This window comes from Xiphophorus maculatus, chromosome 23, assembly GCF_002775205.1.
Source record: "Xiphophorus maculatus strain JP 163 A chromosome 23, X_maculatus-5.0-male, whole genome shotgun sequence".
Classification (NCBI taxonomy): domain Eukaryota; kingdom Metazoa; phylum Chordata; class Actinopteri; order Cyprinodontiformes; family Poeciliidae; genus Xiphophorus; species Xiphophorus maculatus.
This window is the reverse complement of record NC_036465.1, coordinates 16,116,511-16,132,763: the sequence shown is the minus strand read 5'-3', so window position 1 is coordinate 16,132,763 and position 16,253 is coordinate 16,116,511. Positions and strand designations below refer to the sequence as shown.

Sequence of the window (16,253 nt, the reverse complement as noted above, 5' to 3'; positions counted from 1 at the left end):
CAGCTTGAATTCACTCTGGTGGAGAGATAAGAAGAGAGAGAGAAAAATGGACAAAGGCAATAAAAAGAGAAATGATAACTTTGCCTTGAGGTCTGAAGATGAAGCGTCTGTGGAAAGAAAAGAAAAAAGGAGACACGTCACAACACTAACGTCAGCGCATGAAAAATAGATTGAAAGGTTCAGGAAAAGCACCTTTCTATTGCTAACATCCCTACCTTGGAACTGTGACTGATTTTCAAAGATACATCCCAAATCCTGTGCAACTGCTCCAGCTTACAGTGCACTTGTATGTGTTTTAAGACATGAGGGGAAAGACATTACTCACATCAGCCCCAAAGAGCTCAGCTCCCCAGCACCTAAATTAGAACTTGAAAATAGAAAATTGTCTGAAATAAAAGATAAAAATAGTAAGGATCATATAGTCAAAGAGAACCTGCTTAATTGTTGCAGCTTGCACAAGCAGGTTTGAAGAAATAACAGGAAATGAATAAGCTATTTCAAGCCTAGCCAAAGCAAATTGCCCGAGGAGATGTGTAAAATCAGAACAATAGAGCAGAATCAGAGAGTGAAAGTTACACAGAGAGGGAGAGGATTATTCAAGGAACCTTCCTGGCTCTTTTTTTCTCCTCTCTCTCTTGCTCTCTCTCTCTCTCTCTCTCTCTCTCAAGCCCTCATTACACACACTCTCCATGAGACACACTGTGGTTCTCTCTGGGAGAGCAACTGAGTAGCAGGAGCGTCCGCACAGTGAGGGAAAAGCAGCCCCGAGGTGAGTATAAACATTCATGTTTGTCGATTATTTTATGCACAATGTGTTGTCAGATTTGAACAACCGGACTGAGGGCAGGACTGTCCTGCTATTGCTTTTCTGTTTCTCAACCTTTCCTTATTTGTGCAAAAACATAAGTATGCTTTTTCATTATTTTATTTGCTAATTCACAAAAATGCATTGCAATAATTTTACAACTGATTCCAATAATTATCTGTGATATGTCGGTTTTGTTATTTCCTAAATTGTATTCACAAAAATGAAAGCTTAAATTTATTCTTTCACTTGCTGAGATTCAGCAGGCTTCCCATTTTATTTGCTTTCAAATGCAGATGCAGACAAAGGTCAGTTTAGAGGAGCAGAATCTGTGGTTAGTTTTCTGTGTCCTTGCTCAGGAAAACTCAAATTGCATCACAACTTCCTTTTTTTAAAAGAACATCTCACTTCAGAAGACCTTAAGGTGTCTTTGAGAAAATGATGTGCTGTGAATTTAGATTCACAAATTTCCATTTGTGAAACTGGTGTGAATATGCAAGTGTTTCTGTTTTATTTTATAGCTTGGTTTTATTTTAATGATTTTATTTATCTTGTTTCGTCAGCCCCTTTCAAAGTGTTATGTGTACAAATTTGAATTACACTGAAGAGAACTGAAAATAGACATGTACAAAAGAGGGTGATTTGATGAGATAATTACAACATTCAGTCTGCATATTCTTGTAATGAAGCTGTTATAGGGAAGAAAAAAACAAGTCTTAAACTTCTTAGCATATGTCTGACTTTTAACCTCTCTGGTGATTTTTACAAAATGTACACATAGAAGCAGAATGTATTGCAAGCATCTATGAAAGATAGATGAACAAGAAGGCGGAGCAAATACAAATAAACAGACGGGAAAAGGAAAAGGCAGAGCAACCCTTTCGCTACTCATATAAATCTTAAATGCTTTGCTAATTTGTGACTGTCAGTTATGTGGAGCATTAAAATGAAAAAGTGGGTTGAGCAGACTGGATCTCGGAATTCAATTCCCAACATTTTTACCAAAATTCAAATAGCAGATGCAGCACAGTTCCCATGCTGGACTGTTGCTCATTTCCCCCCCTTTTTTTTAGATATATTAAGTGTTTCCATAGTTTTTAGTTACAAACTAATTCAATAAGGTTTGGGAAAACATGAGCTCAAAGGTTCAAATACCTTTTAGGAAAGCACATGTATGGCACATTATACAAAAGGGGAACCTTCAGAAGTAAACATCAGATGCATGCATCGATGCTGTTTGTGTCAGGTGACCAATATGAGAGTAGGTTAGTAAACCACTAAGCTGCTGTTCTTCTTTTGGGTTGTCTGATTTGGAACCTTAATATGTCCATATTCTTCAAATGTCCTGATTGAGTATTTATTGCAGCAAAGCTACTGAAAGTGAATTACATGTCTGAAAGTGGAGACTAAACCTGTCTCAGAAAGACATGTGACTCTGCAGTGAACCAGTCAAATGTTGGGAGGATGTGGTTTAGTGTCGTGACACGGTCAGAGTGCAGTGTGTTGAGCTGAGCTCTTTAGAGGAAGCATCTCTTTAAAAACGGCAGCAAAAACATGTAAATGCAAGACCTGAAAAAAGGTTGAAGCTTAATGTGTTTTTTTTCTCCATTCATATTTTACTAAAAGTCCTCAGGCGTCTATTTTGTGGAAGCTTTCTGCATTACTACAATAATGGAATTGCAGTCAGACTGACACTCTGAAGCCAATCAATTATCCCTACCTGACCTGAACTCGTTAGCGCACCTGTGTGTGTCTAGGTGTGTGCGACAAATACATGCTGTTAGTGTGCATGAATATTTTATTTGTTAGATTCCCCCTCTTGTTCTCCGATAAAGCACGCGTTACTCAACGTGTTTCAATTTCACACTTCCACAGTTCCTCTCCACTGGGCAAAATGCACAATGGTTACTAAGCAACCCACCATCCCAGACCTTTTCCCTTCTACTCCAGTGACTCAAGAAAAGACAAGTAGACAGATGTGGGCACACACCCAAGCACACGCCTTCACACACACACTCTGTAACAGTAGCGGACACAATGCAGCAGAAGGTCAGTTTATAGAAGCAAATGTGAAAAAGGAACATATGTTTGGTTTCATGTTGAAATTCAATAGGATAAATAAATAATTTATATGTTGCTCTGATAAACCACATGGTTTCATAATTTATAGACCTTTACAGACAGCATTACAATAAGTACTTAAGCTAATATTTAATTACCTAAAGCCACTTAATCATATCATTCTTCTGTCTCTTAGAACTTTATATTATCTATACTTTTGTATAACTAAAGTGCAGTAGGTTTCATAATAATGTTTTCAGTCTTACATCTATTAAATCTTGATTTATATGAACCCATATTTGCCGCTTACCTCTCATAACCAAAAGTAAACTACTGTGTGAACATTTTAATATGCAAATATTGCAGAAACTATTGCATTTTGAGTACAGTTTGAAGCAATCACATTGTCTTCAGAAAATTAAATTGTATAGTGAATAATTTAACCTTCCTGTTATGTTCATTTCTGAGGTACAGAAAAATGTTCGTGGGTCAATTTGACCCGGGGAGTGTTTAATCATGCAATAGTGTCAGAAACCAAAAAATCCCTCCAAAACATTTTTGCATCCGATTATTAACTCCAATTCAATCAATATTTGTGCAATGACGTTTTTCTATTTCTCAGAAATTAAGGATCAATGATGACAACCTACTCATTTACTCATTTGGACATAAAAAATGTAAATTCCATTTTTTATGTCCACCGAAAAAAACCTACAAACAAAAAAAACAATAATTTCCTTGAAATTGATCTTTGGTAAAAATTTTTATATTACACTTTTTTTTCATGGGTGATCTTTATAATTGAACTTGAGACACACATACTGTTCAGGGTCAAATTGACCCACTGATTAAAATCAAGATAAATGAGTCATGCAGAGAGTATTTATGTTTCCCTCCACTTCTGCTGAGTGTCCACTCAGTGTGGGTGGAGTTTGCCCATGGGAACAGAAAAAAAGTGGGCTTGTGTGTGTCGGGGTGTTTATGTGTGTGTGTAGTGTGTCATGTTTGTGTGTGTATGGTGAAATATGGTTCATAGCTGCAAGGAAGTATTTGGATTAGGTCATTTTTTATCTTTTTTTGCACTTTAACTTGACTGCCAGGTCAAATTGACCCAAACAGTATCTATGTAAAAAGTAGACGCAGGGGGTGTTGCTAATGTGTAAAATTAATAAATGTTCAATTTATATGCAGATTGCACCTATTAATACAAATAGAAAAAGCTTCCTCCCTCCAAAAAAAATACTTCCAACTATTTTTTTTTTTTATTTAAACTTTAAAACGGGTCAATTTGACCCGCAACATAACTGGAGGGTTAAGTTGTTTTCATGTTTTTTGAGACTGAGTGGAATAGAAAAGTTGATTTCCCAATCGACTGACATATCAGCGAAGTGTGAAATTAACTTCCATTTTCTTAACTCGACATAAACATGTTCAGATTAATTACTCTACACTTGTGAGAGAAGATAGGATTGTTTTGATAAAGGTTTGAGTTAAAAAGACCAGATACTGCTTCAATACTTATTTCATAAAACCCAATCAGGGTTGTAAAATAAGCTAAAAGCAAAAAAAGTCAAAGGATGTACACCTGGGATGAATGAGCCCAACATTTAAGCAACGGATCCAATTTGAGTAATAAATAACCTCATTACTCCAGTTTCAGATTATATGATCTAAAGCGTCACTGCTGCAGGTTTTTGTTTCTTTTTGCTGCTTCTTTTTTGAGCTAGCCTTTAATCACACACAAAATTGGCCTCTTTTCACCAGAGACGTTCTGAGCAGCAGGGGTATCCATAAAGCCGAATAAAACCTATTGGGCTCATTTTCATCTTTCTTTTTGGAGGATAGGCAAAAAGCAAAGGAAGCTGTTAAAGAGCAATTTTAAAAAATGTGCTTTAAAATTTCACCGTATCTTTTGAGGTTCTTCTCAATTTTGAACATTTGCAAATTAATCCATAAGTAATTGAGCAGTGCAACCATTAAAGGAACATGGTCAGTGATGATGATGCATCATGATACTGCATGTGAAAGATTGATTTGGGAAAAGTTGTACACCTCTGACAATTATTGACAGCTGAAACAAAACTTTGAGTCCACAGAAGAAACACCCAGGAAACAATTTCAGCTGTCATACCACAGAGAACATCTTAAAACTACAAACAGAAAAATATATCTTTGTCATGCAAAAACATGAAACACTCTTCCTCAGGAAACCTCTGAAAGCAATGCAGCCTTTGTGCTTTCTGAAAAACAGAGCACTTATTTCCAGCCCCTTACTGTCCTTAAAACCCATTAACCAAACGTATGGTACTGGTCGTACGAGAGTGTCCATCTGGACCGTCGTGACCATGTGAGCCTGGATGTGATTATAAAGATGCAGTGACAGTTGCGGCTGTTTGCTGTGAGGGACAATAATAATAAGACATTTATTAGAAACATCAGATGGTCAGGTTAAAACTAGCCAAGCGTAAATAAGCAATCAGTTTTTCTCATTTAGCCTTTTTTCAGCACTAACACATTGTCTCAGCATGACTCACTTGATTTTATTTTTAATGAAGCAAGTCTGACAGGAGCATATCACTGAATATTACAAGAGCAAGATATTTGCTACCCTCTTTTAGACTTGGGCTCATCACATTCTGATGGGTGTCTGGTTAAGACAGAATATTAAAATAAATCTTAACTGGAGTAAAAACACAGCCGAAAATGTACTGACCAAAATAAAAAATGGTAAATTTGAAGAAATAGTAGGGAACACATAGTGCACCTTACTCAATAATATAACCCTGTTATATTATTGTGTAAGATACTCAAAGTAAATTTGGATAATTGAGGAGCTATCTGTGTGTGATGTTGAAAACATAAACTCTGAAAGAGGGCTCACAGTGAAAGAAATATTTTGATGATGAAAACTGTTGAAATGTGTGTCTCATAAGTCTTTGATCCTCCCAGATAAAATGTCCCAGTCATTACTTGCATTTGTAAGCCGCTCTTAAAGCTCTGGTGGGCTGCTGGACGATCAGTGTTTGCTCTGGAAAATGTTCGAAAGCTCCAACTGGTCGGAAAAAGACAAAGATTAGAAGAGTTCAGATTTCTGTAAGGCAGTACAGTCGTACAGTTGAGATGATATTTTAATCATGTCCAAACTTCTTCTGTCTTGTCCTGACATAAAGTCAGTGTCCATCTCTTTTGTCTGTACCAAACCTACATACATATTCAAACAAGAGAAAAGGTGCTTACCCACCAATCACTGACTCAGAGATATTCTCCACACAGATACACTCATTCTGTCAAATGGTTAGCCTTATTCTGCCAGGCACAGATTAAATATTCTTGCTCATCTACATGTAACACTAGAAATTTAACAAAGGCGAAAATACTAAACTATATTCAGCCTCAATTCTAGTCTTCTCTATGCTCCTGTTATAGACGATGTAAATAAACTGAACTGAATTTATTTGAATTTATATTAAAACCACAGTTCAAACAGGCTTATAAACATGGATATTAACAGATAAAAACATTTCCTGGTCCAATGAACTTGGATTTCAGCTGCCACAATCACATAGTACATAATTTGGTGAAGATGAAAACTTAGATTGATCCTTTCTTGCATGAAACCATAAAGGATGATTTTAGTGTTGTATGGTGATAATTTCTTGGCAGATTTCAGACCCTTTAGTTCAAACTGAGCCCTGGTTTAAAACCACAGCCACTAAACTATCCTTTATTGTTCCACAGTGGGGAAATTCAGTCATTGCTGCTAATCATGTCTATCCCTTTATGACCACAGCATACCCATCTTCTGATGACCTCCTCACAATGCTCAAATCATCTAGAAACAAGTTTTTGAACATCACAACAAGCTTACTGACCCCCAGTGACCTCTATAGTCACCAGATCTCAAAACAATACAAAAGCTTTGGGATGTGGTGAAATAGGATATATCTGAGGTAATCATGTGATGCTATCATGATAAAATGGACCAAAATCTCTGAGTACACTCTCCAATATCTTGATCTTTCTATACTAAAACAAATTAGGACATTTCTAAAGGACAAAAAGAGGTCTAATCTGATACTACCAAGGAGACTGAAGAAGTGGCAAATGACTGTACTGTAGGTTATGTTTATTTGTAGTAATAGCTTCATATCAAAATATATTTTGCATATAGCAAAAACTCAATCAGTCATCATTGATCTTATGAGTCCCTAAAAGGTAGAAACATTACATGTTTTAAGTGGAATTTATAAGAGTTTACTGAAACCACAATTTGGTGTAAAATTGGATTTATGTTTACAGAATAATGAGGAAAGGGAAATGCTTACTTTTCAGTCTTAGGCATATTTCAAATTCTACTTGTGTTCAAGTGTGACACTTTTAGTTAACATTAATGGAAAAAAAACATCTAACCCCATCAATCAACTCCTAACGACAATAAGAGACAAACAAATATTGAAGGGAAACAGCGGTTGATTAATGTCACGGCAGGGAGGGTTTTTTTGATTGATGCCAACAGGAGCACAAATGCAGAGAACATAAAACAACTGGAAGTTAGCAAAGACCACACCTCACTGACTGTAATGATGGATATTATTGATACTAACAAAACGATGTATAGACAATTTAATGAATTACTAACATGTCCAGAGTCACGCATGCTAATCTGATGCATTAGATTTAAATAGGTCCAAGAAGAGTCAGTCAAACATGTTTGCCTTCCTTACAGTAGGGGATGGAAAAAGAAATTTATGAGCAAAACATCTAAAACTTTGTGAAGTAACAGGCAAATGCCACTTGGGGGGCCCACTCCTGCTTGTGTTGAAGAAGAGGAATTGTTAACAACTGAAACTGAATCTCTTTTCTTTTGTTACTCTTCAAAACACACAAGCTGGCATTAGTATTGCGGTACTGCTGAAGCTTGTACAAAAAGTTAGAGAACGAGTTGTTAAAACCACCCACTGCTATTGCTTTCTAATCTGTCAGCCTGCTGATGATTTGAACAGCAAGACTAAGATGAAGCAATCAAACTTTGCATGTGGGAAGTCAGAAACTATTATTTTTTGTGAATCTACAATAATTTGATCTCACCATTCATAGCAAAATACTGTTTTCCTCCCTTATTCCAACCTGCGTAGTTCAGGTTCAATAATGACACATGACAACTGTGAACAAAAATTGCAACATAAATAAATAAAATACTGCCATCCCAGAAATAAAGGTTTTTAGACCCTTATAACAAAACATGGAAAGATAAAAAGATAAGCAGGTTAGTCCAGAGAAAATTCTTGAATCCGACCTTAACGTGGATTCAAGAATTGCCTCATGGGTCAATCAGTGATGAATGATCAGGACAAATTAATAGGATGAAAAAAACAACATGAAGTCCACAAAGATTATCAAAAAAGAACTGCAAAGTATAAAACTAGCATTAAAAAAATATATCTGCTATTCAAGTTTAGGTGAAGGATTTATCACAAAGAGAAACCCGCTCATGCAGTAGCTAATTGGCTATAAGGGGCTTCTCTGTAAGCAATGTTTTGCAGCTAGTATACAAGTTGGATGAATGTACAAATCTCTGTGAGCCTGAATGCATTTTGAGAGTTCGGTAAAGCTGAGATTAAGACACCTAGAATCTACTATATGATAACAAATGCATGTACATTTTGTAGCAGATTCTGGCATCTTGCAGTAACAATCATATTTTGCTGAATTGTTTGTAGTGGGGAAAAAAAAGAGAAGCATATCTGAGTGGATGTCTTCAAAATATTTACTGTACGTAAGAGAGAAATGGTATAAAAAAAACAGTAAGTAAAACAATCCAAACATTTAGTGATGACTATGATCCTATATGTTTGTGACATATAGGACAATTCAACAGTCCCAATCTTTTTCAGGTTGTGGTACCAGATTATTGAGAAAACACATCTTTAAATAAAAGTGTGTGTATTTTGTTTTGTCATGAGCAAGGTAGATATAATCTAAGGTTAAATTGTGTTTCTTCTCAGCAGCATGTGCATATACACTCCCCACTTCATCTAAATTCTCATATTTAATCAAATTCTCAATAACCGCTTTGCTGACCCAGCGACACTGAATGCTTGAATGCATAGCGCTCAATGATTATTATGTTGCCTCCACATTTTTTTTTCTCACAATCCTGTATTTCTTTTCTTATTTAAAAGCCATTCTGATGATTCTTAATACAATTTTATCAATACTTCTAGTATGTGACATACTATGCCTTCTCTGGATTGCGAGAATGTTTTTTTCTTCAAGCTGATTGGGGTGTCTGATTTTTTTTTCTTTTACCCTGAGCCCTTCATATTTGATCAGCCAAGCTTTCTAATTAGAGGTAATAAAGTACTGACCTCCTGCAGACCACTTGGCTCACTGATTGCTGTAAAACTGATTTTTCTTCAGAATGTCAAACTTTAATATGTTACCTTCTATAAATGCATTACTTTTGTTGAGTTTTTCTAGTTTCAATGTTATTTTAATGCAGATGTGTAACATTCTTCACAGATTACTATAAATTCATATGTGATAGGCTTTTTGTAATCCAGAAAATTATACAGTGGGAAAAATTACCATGTAATTTGCATTTGATAATGGAACAAAATCAAAGAAACCTCTCTTGCTAACTGTACTTATCATCTTTGTCCACTAGGTGTCACTACAGCTACAGAAAATGGCATTAAAGGGAACACTGACAACTACCCAACAGAACGAAAAAGGTTGCAACTCTAAGTCACAGTATTTGTCCAGAAAGGAAAGCTGACTACCCGGCTTTACTCTGAGATGAAAATTTTTTGAAAAAAAGAGGATATCACACATTAGAATCAGAACCTTTGGGTGTTTTTTCAGGGAAATAAAAATGTATGTGGACAGCCAAAGATGAAAGGACAGCATGCTTGGAAGATCTTTTTTTTAAAACGAGACCTCCTAAGCATCAACAAAAGATTTTAAAATTACATTGTCAACTTGAAGCTTCTAGCATGTGTCCCTGTACTTCCTAAAGAGTGAGCATTTTCCATTGAAGTAAAAGACATTGAACCATAAAACTGTGGTTCACAATCAGCTTCAACAACAAAGACTTTACGTTGTCTCCAGTGGCGCACCAGTAATAATGTTGTCAAAAGTGATGCTGGGTGTCATCCTGTCCCTCCTCATCCTCCTGACTGTGGGTGGTAATGTGCTGGTGTGTCTAGCTGTCTGCGCCTCACGACGCCTCCGCTGCCTCACTAACTGCTTCATTGTGTCACTGGCTGTGACAGACCTCCTGCTCGGCCTCTTGGTCCTCCCGTTCTCCGCTCTCCTCCAGCTCGGTGATGAGTGGCCGTTTGGCCCAGTTTTCTGCAACTTCTACATCTCCATGGATGTCATGCTGTGCACGGCCTCTATCCTAACGCTGCTCGCCATTAGTGTGGACCGGTACCTGGCAGTGACCATGCCTCTGAGATACGCCTCTCTGGTGTTGCCATGGAGAGTTGCTGTAGTCTTACTGAGTGTCTGGACAGTGTCAGTGGCTGTGTCTTTCTTGCCAATTCAGATGGGATGGAACACTGTTAATGGGACGGTGCAGAATCACGGGCCCTGGGCTTCTGAGAGGAGATGTCGTTTTGAGCTGAACAGGCCTTATGTACTTACAGACTCTCTTCTCACCTTCTATCTGCCTCTGTTGGCTATGTGCTGGACCTATCTTCAAATTCTTCGCATTGCTCGGGCACAGGCCAAGAGAATTATCAGTGCCCGACCTATTTGCATCACCAGCTATAACTGCAGGAACAGCCCCTCCACAAGTACTACCCTGGTTTCTGGTGTGACAGCTGTGGCACTAAGAGACCACAAAGCCACACTGACATTGGCAGCTGTGATTGGAGCTTTTGTTGTCTGTTGGTTGCCTTATTTCATATTATTCACAGTGCTAGGTCTCAAGGAGCATCCAGACCCTGGCATAGTACCAGAATTTCCTATTGTTTTGTGGTTGGGGTACGCCAACTCAGCCCTAAACCCTCTCATCTACGGAGCCTTAAACAAAGACTTCAGGTCAGCTTATGCTCATCTACTGAAATGCCGTTTCCCTACATACAATGGCTGGAGAAGTCAGCAATCTTCTCCCACTTTTACAGCAGGTGATGCAGCTGCTTCGAAGTTCTTAAATTTGGCTAATAGCATAATCTTTAGTCAGATTATGCGGTCTTTGTTTTAGCATGTTTTTCTCCTACAATTATTTTGCCTTTCCTCTTTCAATTCTTAGCCCGAAAGCAGCTCACAGAGGTGACACTGCTGTGTGGTCACACCTCTGCCTCCTGTACAGAAGCAATAACATCTCAAAATGTCATGCTTCAGGACGTGAGCAGCAGAGGAGCTGCTCCAACCACTCAGTCTACAAATGGCACAGCTACCACAGATGTCAGTGGCAATCAGGGGTAATTTGTTTTTTGGCTTTTAGAACTTTGTGTATTTACATTAAACTTCAACTCTTAGTTCATGATTGACATCCTGTGATGATGCATCTGTCATGCATTAAAGAGGCCCTCATTTGGGGGGTCGTACTGAAACAATAAGATTGGCTCTATTTTATGAGTTATTGTACCATTCTGTAAAACACAAAGTTAATTTAGCTTTCTCTGTGTATGTGTCATCCCTTTATATTCAGTGAGCCAGTGCTGTGCTGAGCCCATTGTACACCCCTGATCCAGGATCAGTCAGCCTGAGGAAAAAGCGCAACAGACAGACGAAGATGGACGGAGATGCTACAACCCCCCACATATTCAGTGCCACAGCAGAACCAACCATAACGCCACATGTAAGTAGATATACGGCACATACTGACATCACTATAGCCCCCACAGGCCATATCTTGCCCAGAACAAATGAACTGTGACACAGATCCTTGCTGTGTCATCCACAGTGCACTAGGCCATATGGCAATATGCTTATTAGGCCAAGAAAATTTGCTTTCAGCACTTGTTATCCAGTTTTACTGCTTGTTTTTATTTCTCCTGTAAAGATTTTATGAAAAGGTTGGAGAAAGCAAATAAGTACAGCCATAATTTGTTTCTATAACTATTGATCATTATTCTGTTTTGTCACACTACAATAAAAACTTTTAATTGGAATTGTATGTGACAGATTAACACACAGTTGGCAATTGTAAAGAGGAAATAAAATAGTTTACACATTCCCTCCATTCTCTTCCACTTATTGATATAAGATGACTAGTTATACAGGCCCAGTAGGAAAATCCAGACATCCCTGCTCTCCGTGACATTTTCTACCTTATTCTGTGTGATCCCAAGTCATTTCCAACCCAGAATGGATATATTGTCTCTCCAGTAAATTTTGGATTACCCCGAGGGTATTGTCTTAGTGGGGCGGGTTTTTAAAGAAAGTCATCCTGAACAGATGTCCAAACACTTAACAGAACCAGTTTTCCTCCTACCAGTTCCTCATCTAAAAGTGAGGAGTTCATTTCAGTGTTCAGGTACTTGAACATCATGGTACTTTTGATTATGATCCATATCTCAGGACCCTAGATGAGTGTTGGAATGAATGAATGCAGTTGAGAACTTTGGTTTTTGATTTACTTCTTTTTCTCACCATCACAGTACAAAGCATATCAATAATTCAGAATGTGGTTTTACAAATCCAGCTCCTCACATTGAAAAGAGATTCTACAAAGTATTGACTCTTAGAGTCTGAATAAAAATGTAAAGCAGAGTATTCAAGTTTTTAGTTGCGCCTTTGAGTTCTGAAGTGTGCATTACTTTGAATTGCTCTATCACATAAAATGTTCAGGGGACATAATTTTGCAAAGTACTGCAAGGGCTCACTTTGTTTTCTGCAAAGAATTGCCAAAATGGCCCAAAAGCTGAAAGGGGAATGCATCATAAAGATGAAGATATGCAGTCTATGCTATCACTTGATCGGCATTCTGACCTTGATTTTCTTTTATCCAAGCATCTTTTTCTTGGACAAGAGACACTTTTTTAGTTGCCTTCTCATTGTATGGTTGTTATTCAAAAGTTTTCACTTCTTGGAGCATGTGGTAACGGTAGGCATTGTATGAGTGGCAACACAATTCTATGGTGTGGTATTCAGGATCATATTTTGTGGAATTTCTTAGATGTTGGATGCAAAGTAACCCAACCCAGCAACCCACTTTATATTGCACTCCCCTTGGTGCATTAAGGCATCACAAGGTGTCTTAAGAACTGCTTCTTCAATGTGCTGCCTATTTCCCCAAACTCCACCTTGGTGCTTCAGTCCAAAGCAGAGCGCCAGCCTCACAGAACACTCCTCCCCCACTCAGCTCCACCAGACTAGCGGACACAGCAATTAGAAAACACCTGGTGGAACTGCAAATCTGCCTAGCTTATCATACAACCAACAAAACTCCTAAGAAGGATTGTAAACTGCATCAGTGGACAGCATGGAGAAGCATTGTTGTGATGACGTGCTGGAGGGGCAGAGTCTGAAAAAGGGCAGGAGGTTCTAAAAAAGACAGGGCAGTTTCAAGGCATCAGATACAGCTATGTGAAGTCAGTGGCCTTGACTTATTTTTTGCTCTGATGCAATGGCTGTGATGAAGTCAAATGTGACATTTGATGTTGAGGCTTTATGCAAAAAATAAACTATATATACTCTATAATAGCCTGTGTAGCATTAATAATAATTCAAATGGTTATTATGGACACTGACTCCTCTAAACTACATAGAGTACCATTTCAGCATTAGCACAATTTCTCACACAATATGCTTCTGTCAAAAATTATGTTTGAATCTAGATTTATATATAAATCAAATACATCTTGAATGTTTTGAGCACTGACATGACTCACTGGAAATACATGGTTCACAGAAAATTAGGTTGTATAAATGATAGCTTCTTTTTTATTTTCATATTTTTCGTGATACATTACTATGAATAGAGAAACTTTTAATTGTCTTTTTGTTTTTCCTTTAGGATTCAACACCACTAATTCTGAGAAAAGACAAGAGAACCCAAGACCTCAACAACTCCAGACCTCATCAGTAAGAATCAATGTGTTCTCACAGCGGGAAGGCAAACAGAAAGTACTGAAACTCTGCAGGAACAAATGGCACCAGCCAATTAGCTTGTGGATCACCACATTCATTAACTAGTGGACATTTTTCATCCTGACTCCAGACTGTATTCCAGTGGAAACATGACGCACCGGATCTCGAACTTGGAAAGAGCTTTTTGGAAAGAGAAATTTATCAAGAACTGCATGTTCTATGAAAATCAGCCAATAAGACAGGAAAAGGGATGAAGAGACTTTAAATTGGCCCATGATTTAAATGTGTAGCATACAATGTGTGTAATGTTTTAATTTTGTGAAATTATAACCAATTGTTGTGCAAAGTTGACAAATGTATGTATTGAATTAAAATATAAACACTACCGGTGAAAAAAAATCAATACACGCCTTGTTCCTATAAAATAACAAGTAATAAAAAAAAAAATATATATATATAAGGAGCAACGAAGAAATTCCTGAAATACTCTGTTTGGTGGTAATGCAGGTTGTTGAGCATAATGTATTTGTTTAGAACTTGAATGACACAGAAACAGCATATTATCTGAAAATGTTACTTGAAAATGTCACACAAGCAGTAAGTTATTTCCTTTGAGGAACTCTTCGGAGGCATTCAATAACATATACTGTAAAAGATTATGTATTTTATATTATTAGTTTTATGTAAGCACATTTCAAGAAACTAATCTTAAAACAACACTCAAATGTAACATTTGAGGTGAAAAACCCTTTTTTTATACTGCTGATTTTTTAAATTCTAGATTCAGGACACAAGATTCATTTAATTATTGTTCATATAGACAATGATTTATTTTATTGCACTAGTGTAAAAACAGCTCTCAAAAGGAGAGGTAAAATAACCTAAAATAAATGTCACATGCACACACACATACAATTCTATCACACACACAGCCAATATCAAAATTTAATTAATTTTGAGATATTGTGTGAGCATAAAGATTACTGTAAACATGAAATGAATGACACTTCCAGATTGTCATACTAAAATATAGTCTGTAAACATAAAAATAAATGAAACATAAAATAAAATAGGATCACTCTCAGGGTTGGAGTTCCAGCAGACTTGTAAACAGATAAACATAAACTGGATAAACGTCATTTTTTGTGTGACATCCTAGCAGCGTTCAGTTCAGTGATTGCCCTTGTGTAAAACCTGTAAAAAGTGGTCAAGAGCCTGATGATGCGTCTTTTTAATGCCCTGTATTTTCTCTGTGATTAAAGAATGGGTGTAGATTTGATTGGAGACTATTTTAAAACATTTATTACCAATACTGAAGTGGTCTCTTTATGACAGACTTTACTTGCATCCTGCGAGACAATGGTCACTAATTTAACATTACGGTAGTTAAATTAAAGTGACAGTGCAAATTCATGCAAGTCAACACCTCTAATACTGCCATAGCAGAAGTCTTTCCAAATTACCTTTGCATAACCTTTGAGTGTGCTATGTTTATAGTATTATCTTTGCTAAATCCAGAAATATGGCAACAGACTTCCTTCTTGCAAACACACACATAGCTTGTTGCTTTTTGAACTCACATAAGTGTAGATTGACTTTACAATGAGGAGTTGAAATAACAACAGAGATTGATAAACTGTGATTTCTTTAAGCATGCAGTGTAACTACATTGTTTTATATTTAAAACTTATTACAATATAAACTACTTAGCTTAAATTAACTATTTTTTTAAATAGTAAAAAGCTCTTCTTAAAAGTTGACAAAAGTTGTTTTTCAATAATATTTTAGGATATATTATAATCCATTCAGTTTTGTGCCAAAATACCCACCCCACAGTGTGCAAAGTATTCTGTTTCTATGTGCTAAGGAACATTATTCCAGAAGTCCTGTACTTGATTTATATTCTACCTGGCAAACTTCATCGAGAGCAAATATTTTCTTATTGCACACCTCCAAAGAAAATTAAACCCGAGCAGATTCCTTCTGATTGTACAGGCATGCACTTTCATATTGGTCATTGCAAGAGTCTGCTGTTATGTGCCGTAATGAAATTGTAGGGTTTTCAGGACTTCTTGCTCCATCCTGCAGTCTGCTTTGACAATGAACCTGGTTGAATCACCAGGCCTGGCTATGTTGGAAGTTATTTAAAATGTCCTTCACTCACTGTCGACTGTTTCACTGCTGCCATCTTTTTTCTGAAGTCCTTAGATAATCTCCTTAGAACTCACTGTGCTGTTCACTTTCAAACTAAAAGTCTAAATATTACAAATATTTAAATATTAAATCCCCTTCAAAAATTCTGATTAGCAATGTTCTGTCCATGCACACATTTTAGTTTTTATAA

The 16,253-nt window shown here is 37.0% G+C and overlaps 1 protein-coding gene across 2 annotated transcripts; it reads left to right on the top strand.

Annotated features, from left to right (window-relative positions):
- The first annotated feature begins 699 nt into the window (after positions 1–699).
- LOC102236947 (histamine H2 receptor-like) lies at positions 700–14,674 on the top strand. Of its 2 annotated transcripts, XM_005810883.2 has the most exons (5): positions 700–769; positions 9,534–10,998; positions 11,124–11,295; positions 11,526–11,675; positions 13,836–14,674. In XM_005810883.2, exons 2-4 carry the CDS (start codon positions 9,993–9,995, stop codon positions 11,542–11,544), a joined length of 1,197 nt encoding a protein of 398 aa, XP_005810940.2. In that variant the 5' UTR covers positions 700–769; positions 9,534–9,992; the 3' UTR covers positions 11,545–11,675; positions 13,836–14,674. The 2 variants fall into 2 exon arrangements, with proteins under 2 accessions (XP_005810940.2, XP_023184151.1); XM_023328383.1 differs by lacking the exon at positions 700–769 and having other exon boundaries at positions 9,243–10,998.
- Positions 14,675–16,253: the final 1,579 nt, after the last annotated feature.

Coding starts and splice junctions, on each gene's coding strand:
- LOC102236947 (XM_005810883.2), top strand. CDS start 9,993: ATGTTGTCAAAAGTGATGCTGGGTGTCATCCTGTCCCTCCTCATCCTC. Junction 10,999..11,123: donor TTCTCCCACTTTTACAGCAG/GTGATGCAGCTG, acceptor TTCAATTCTTAG/CCCGAAAGCAGCTCACAGAG.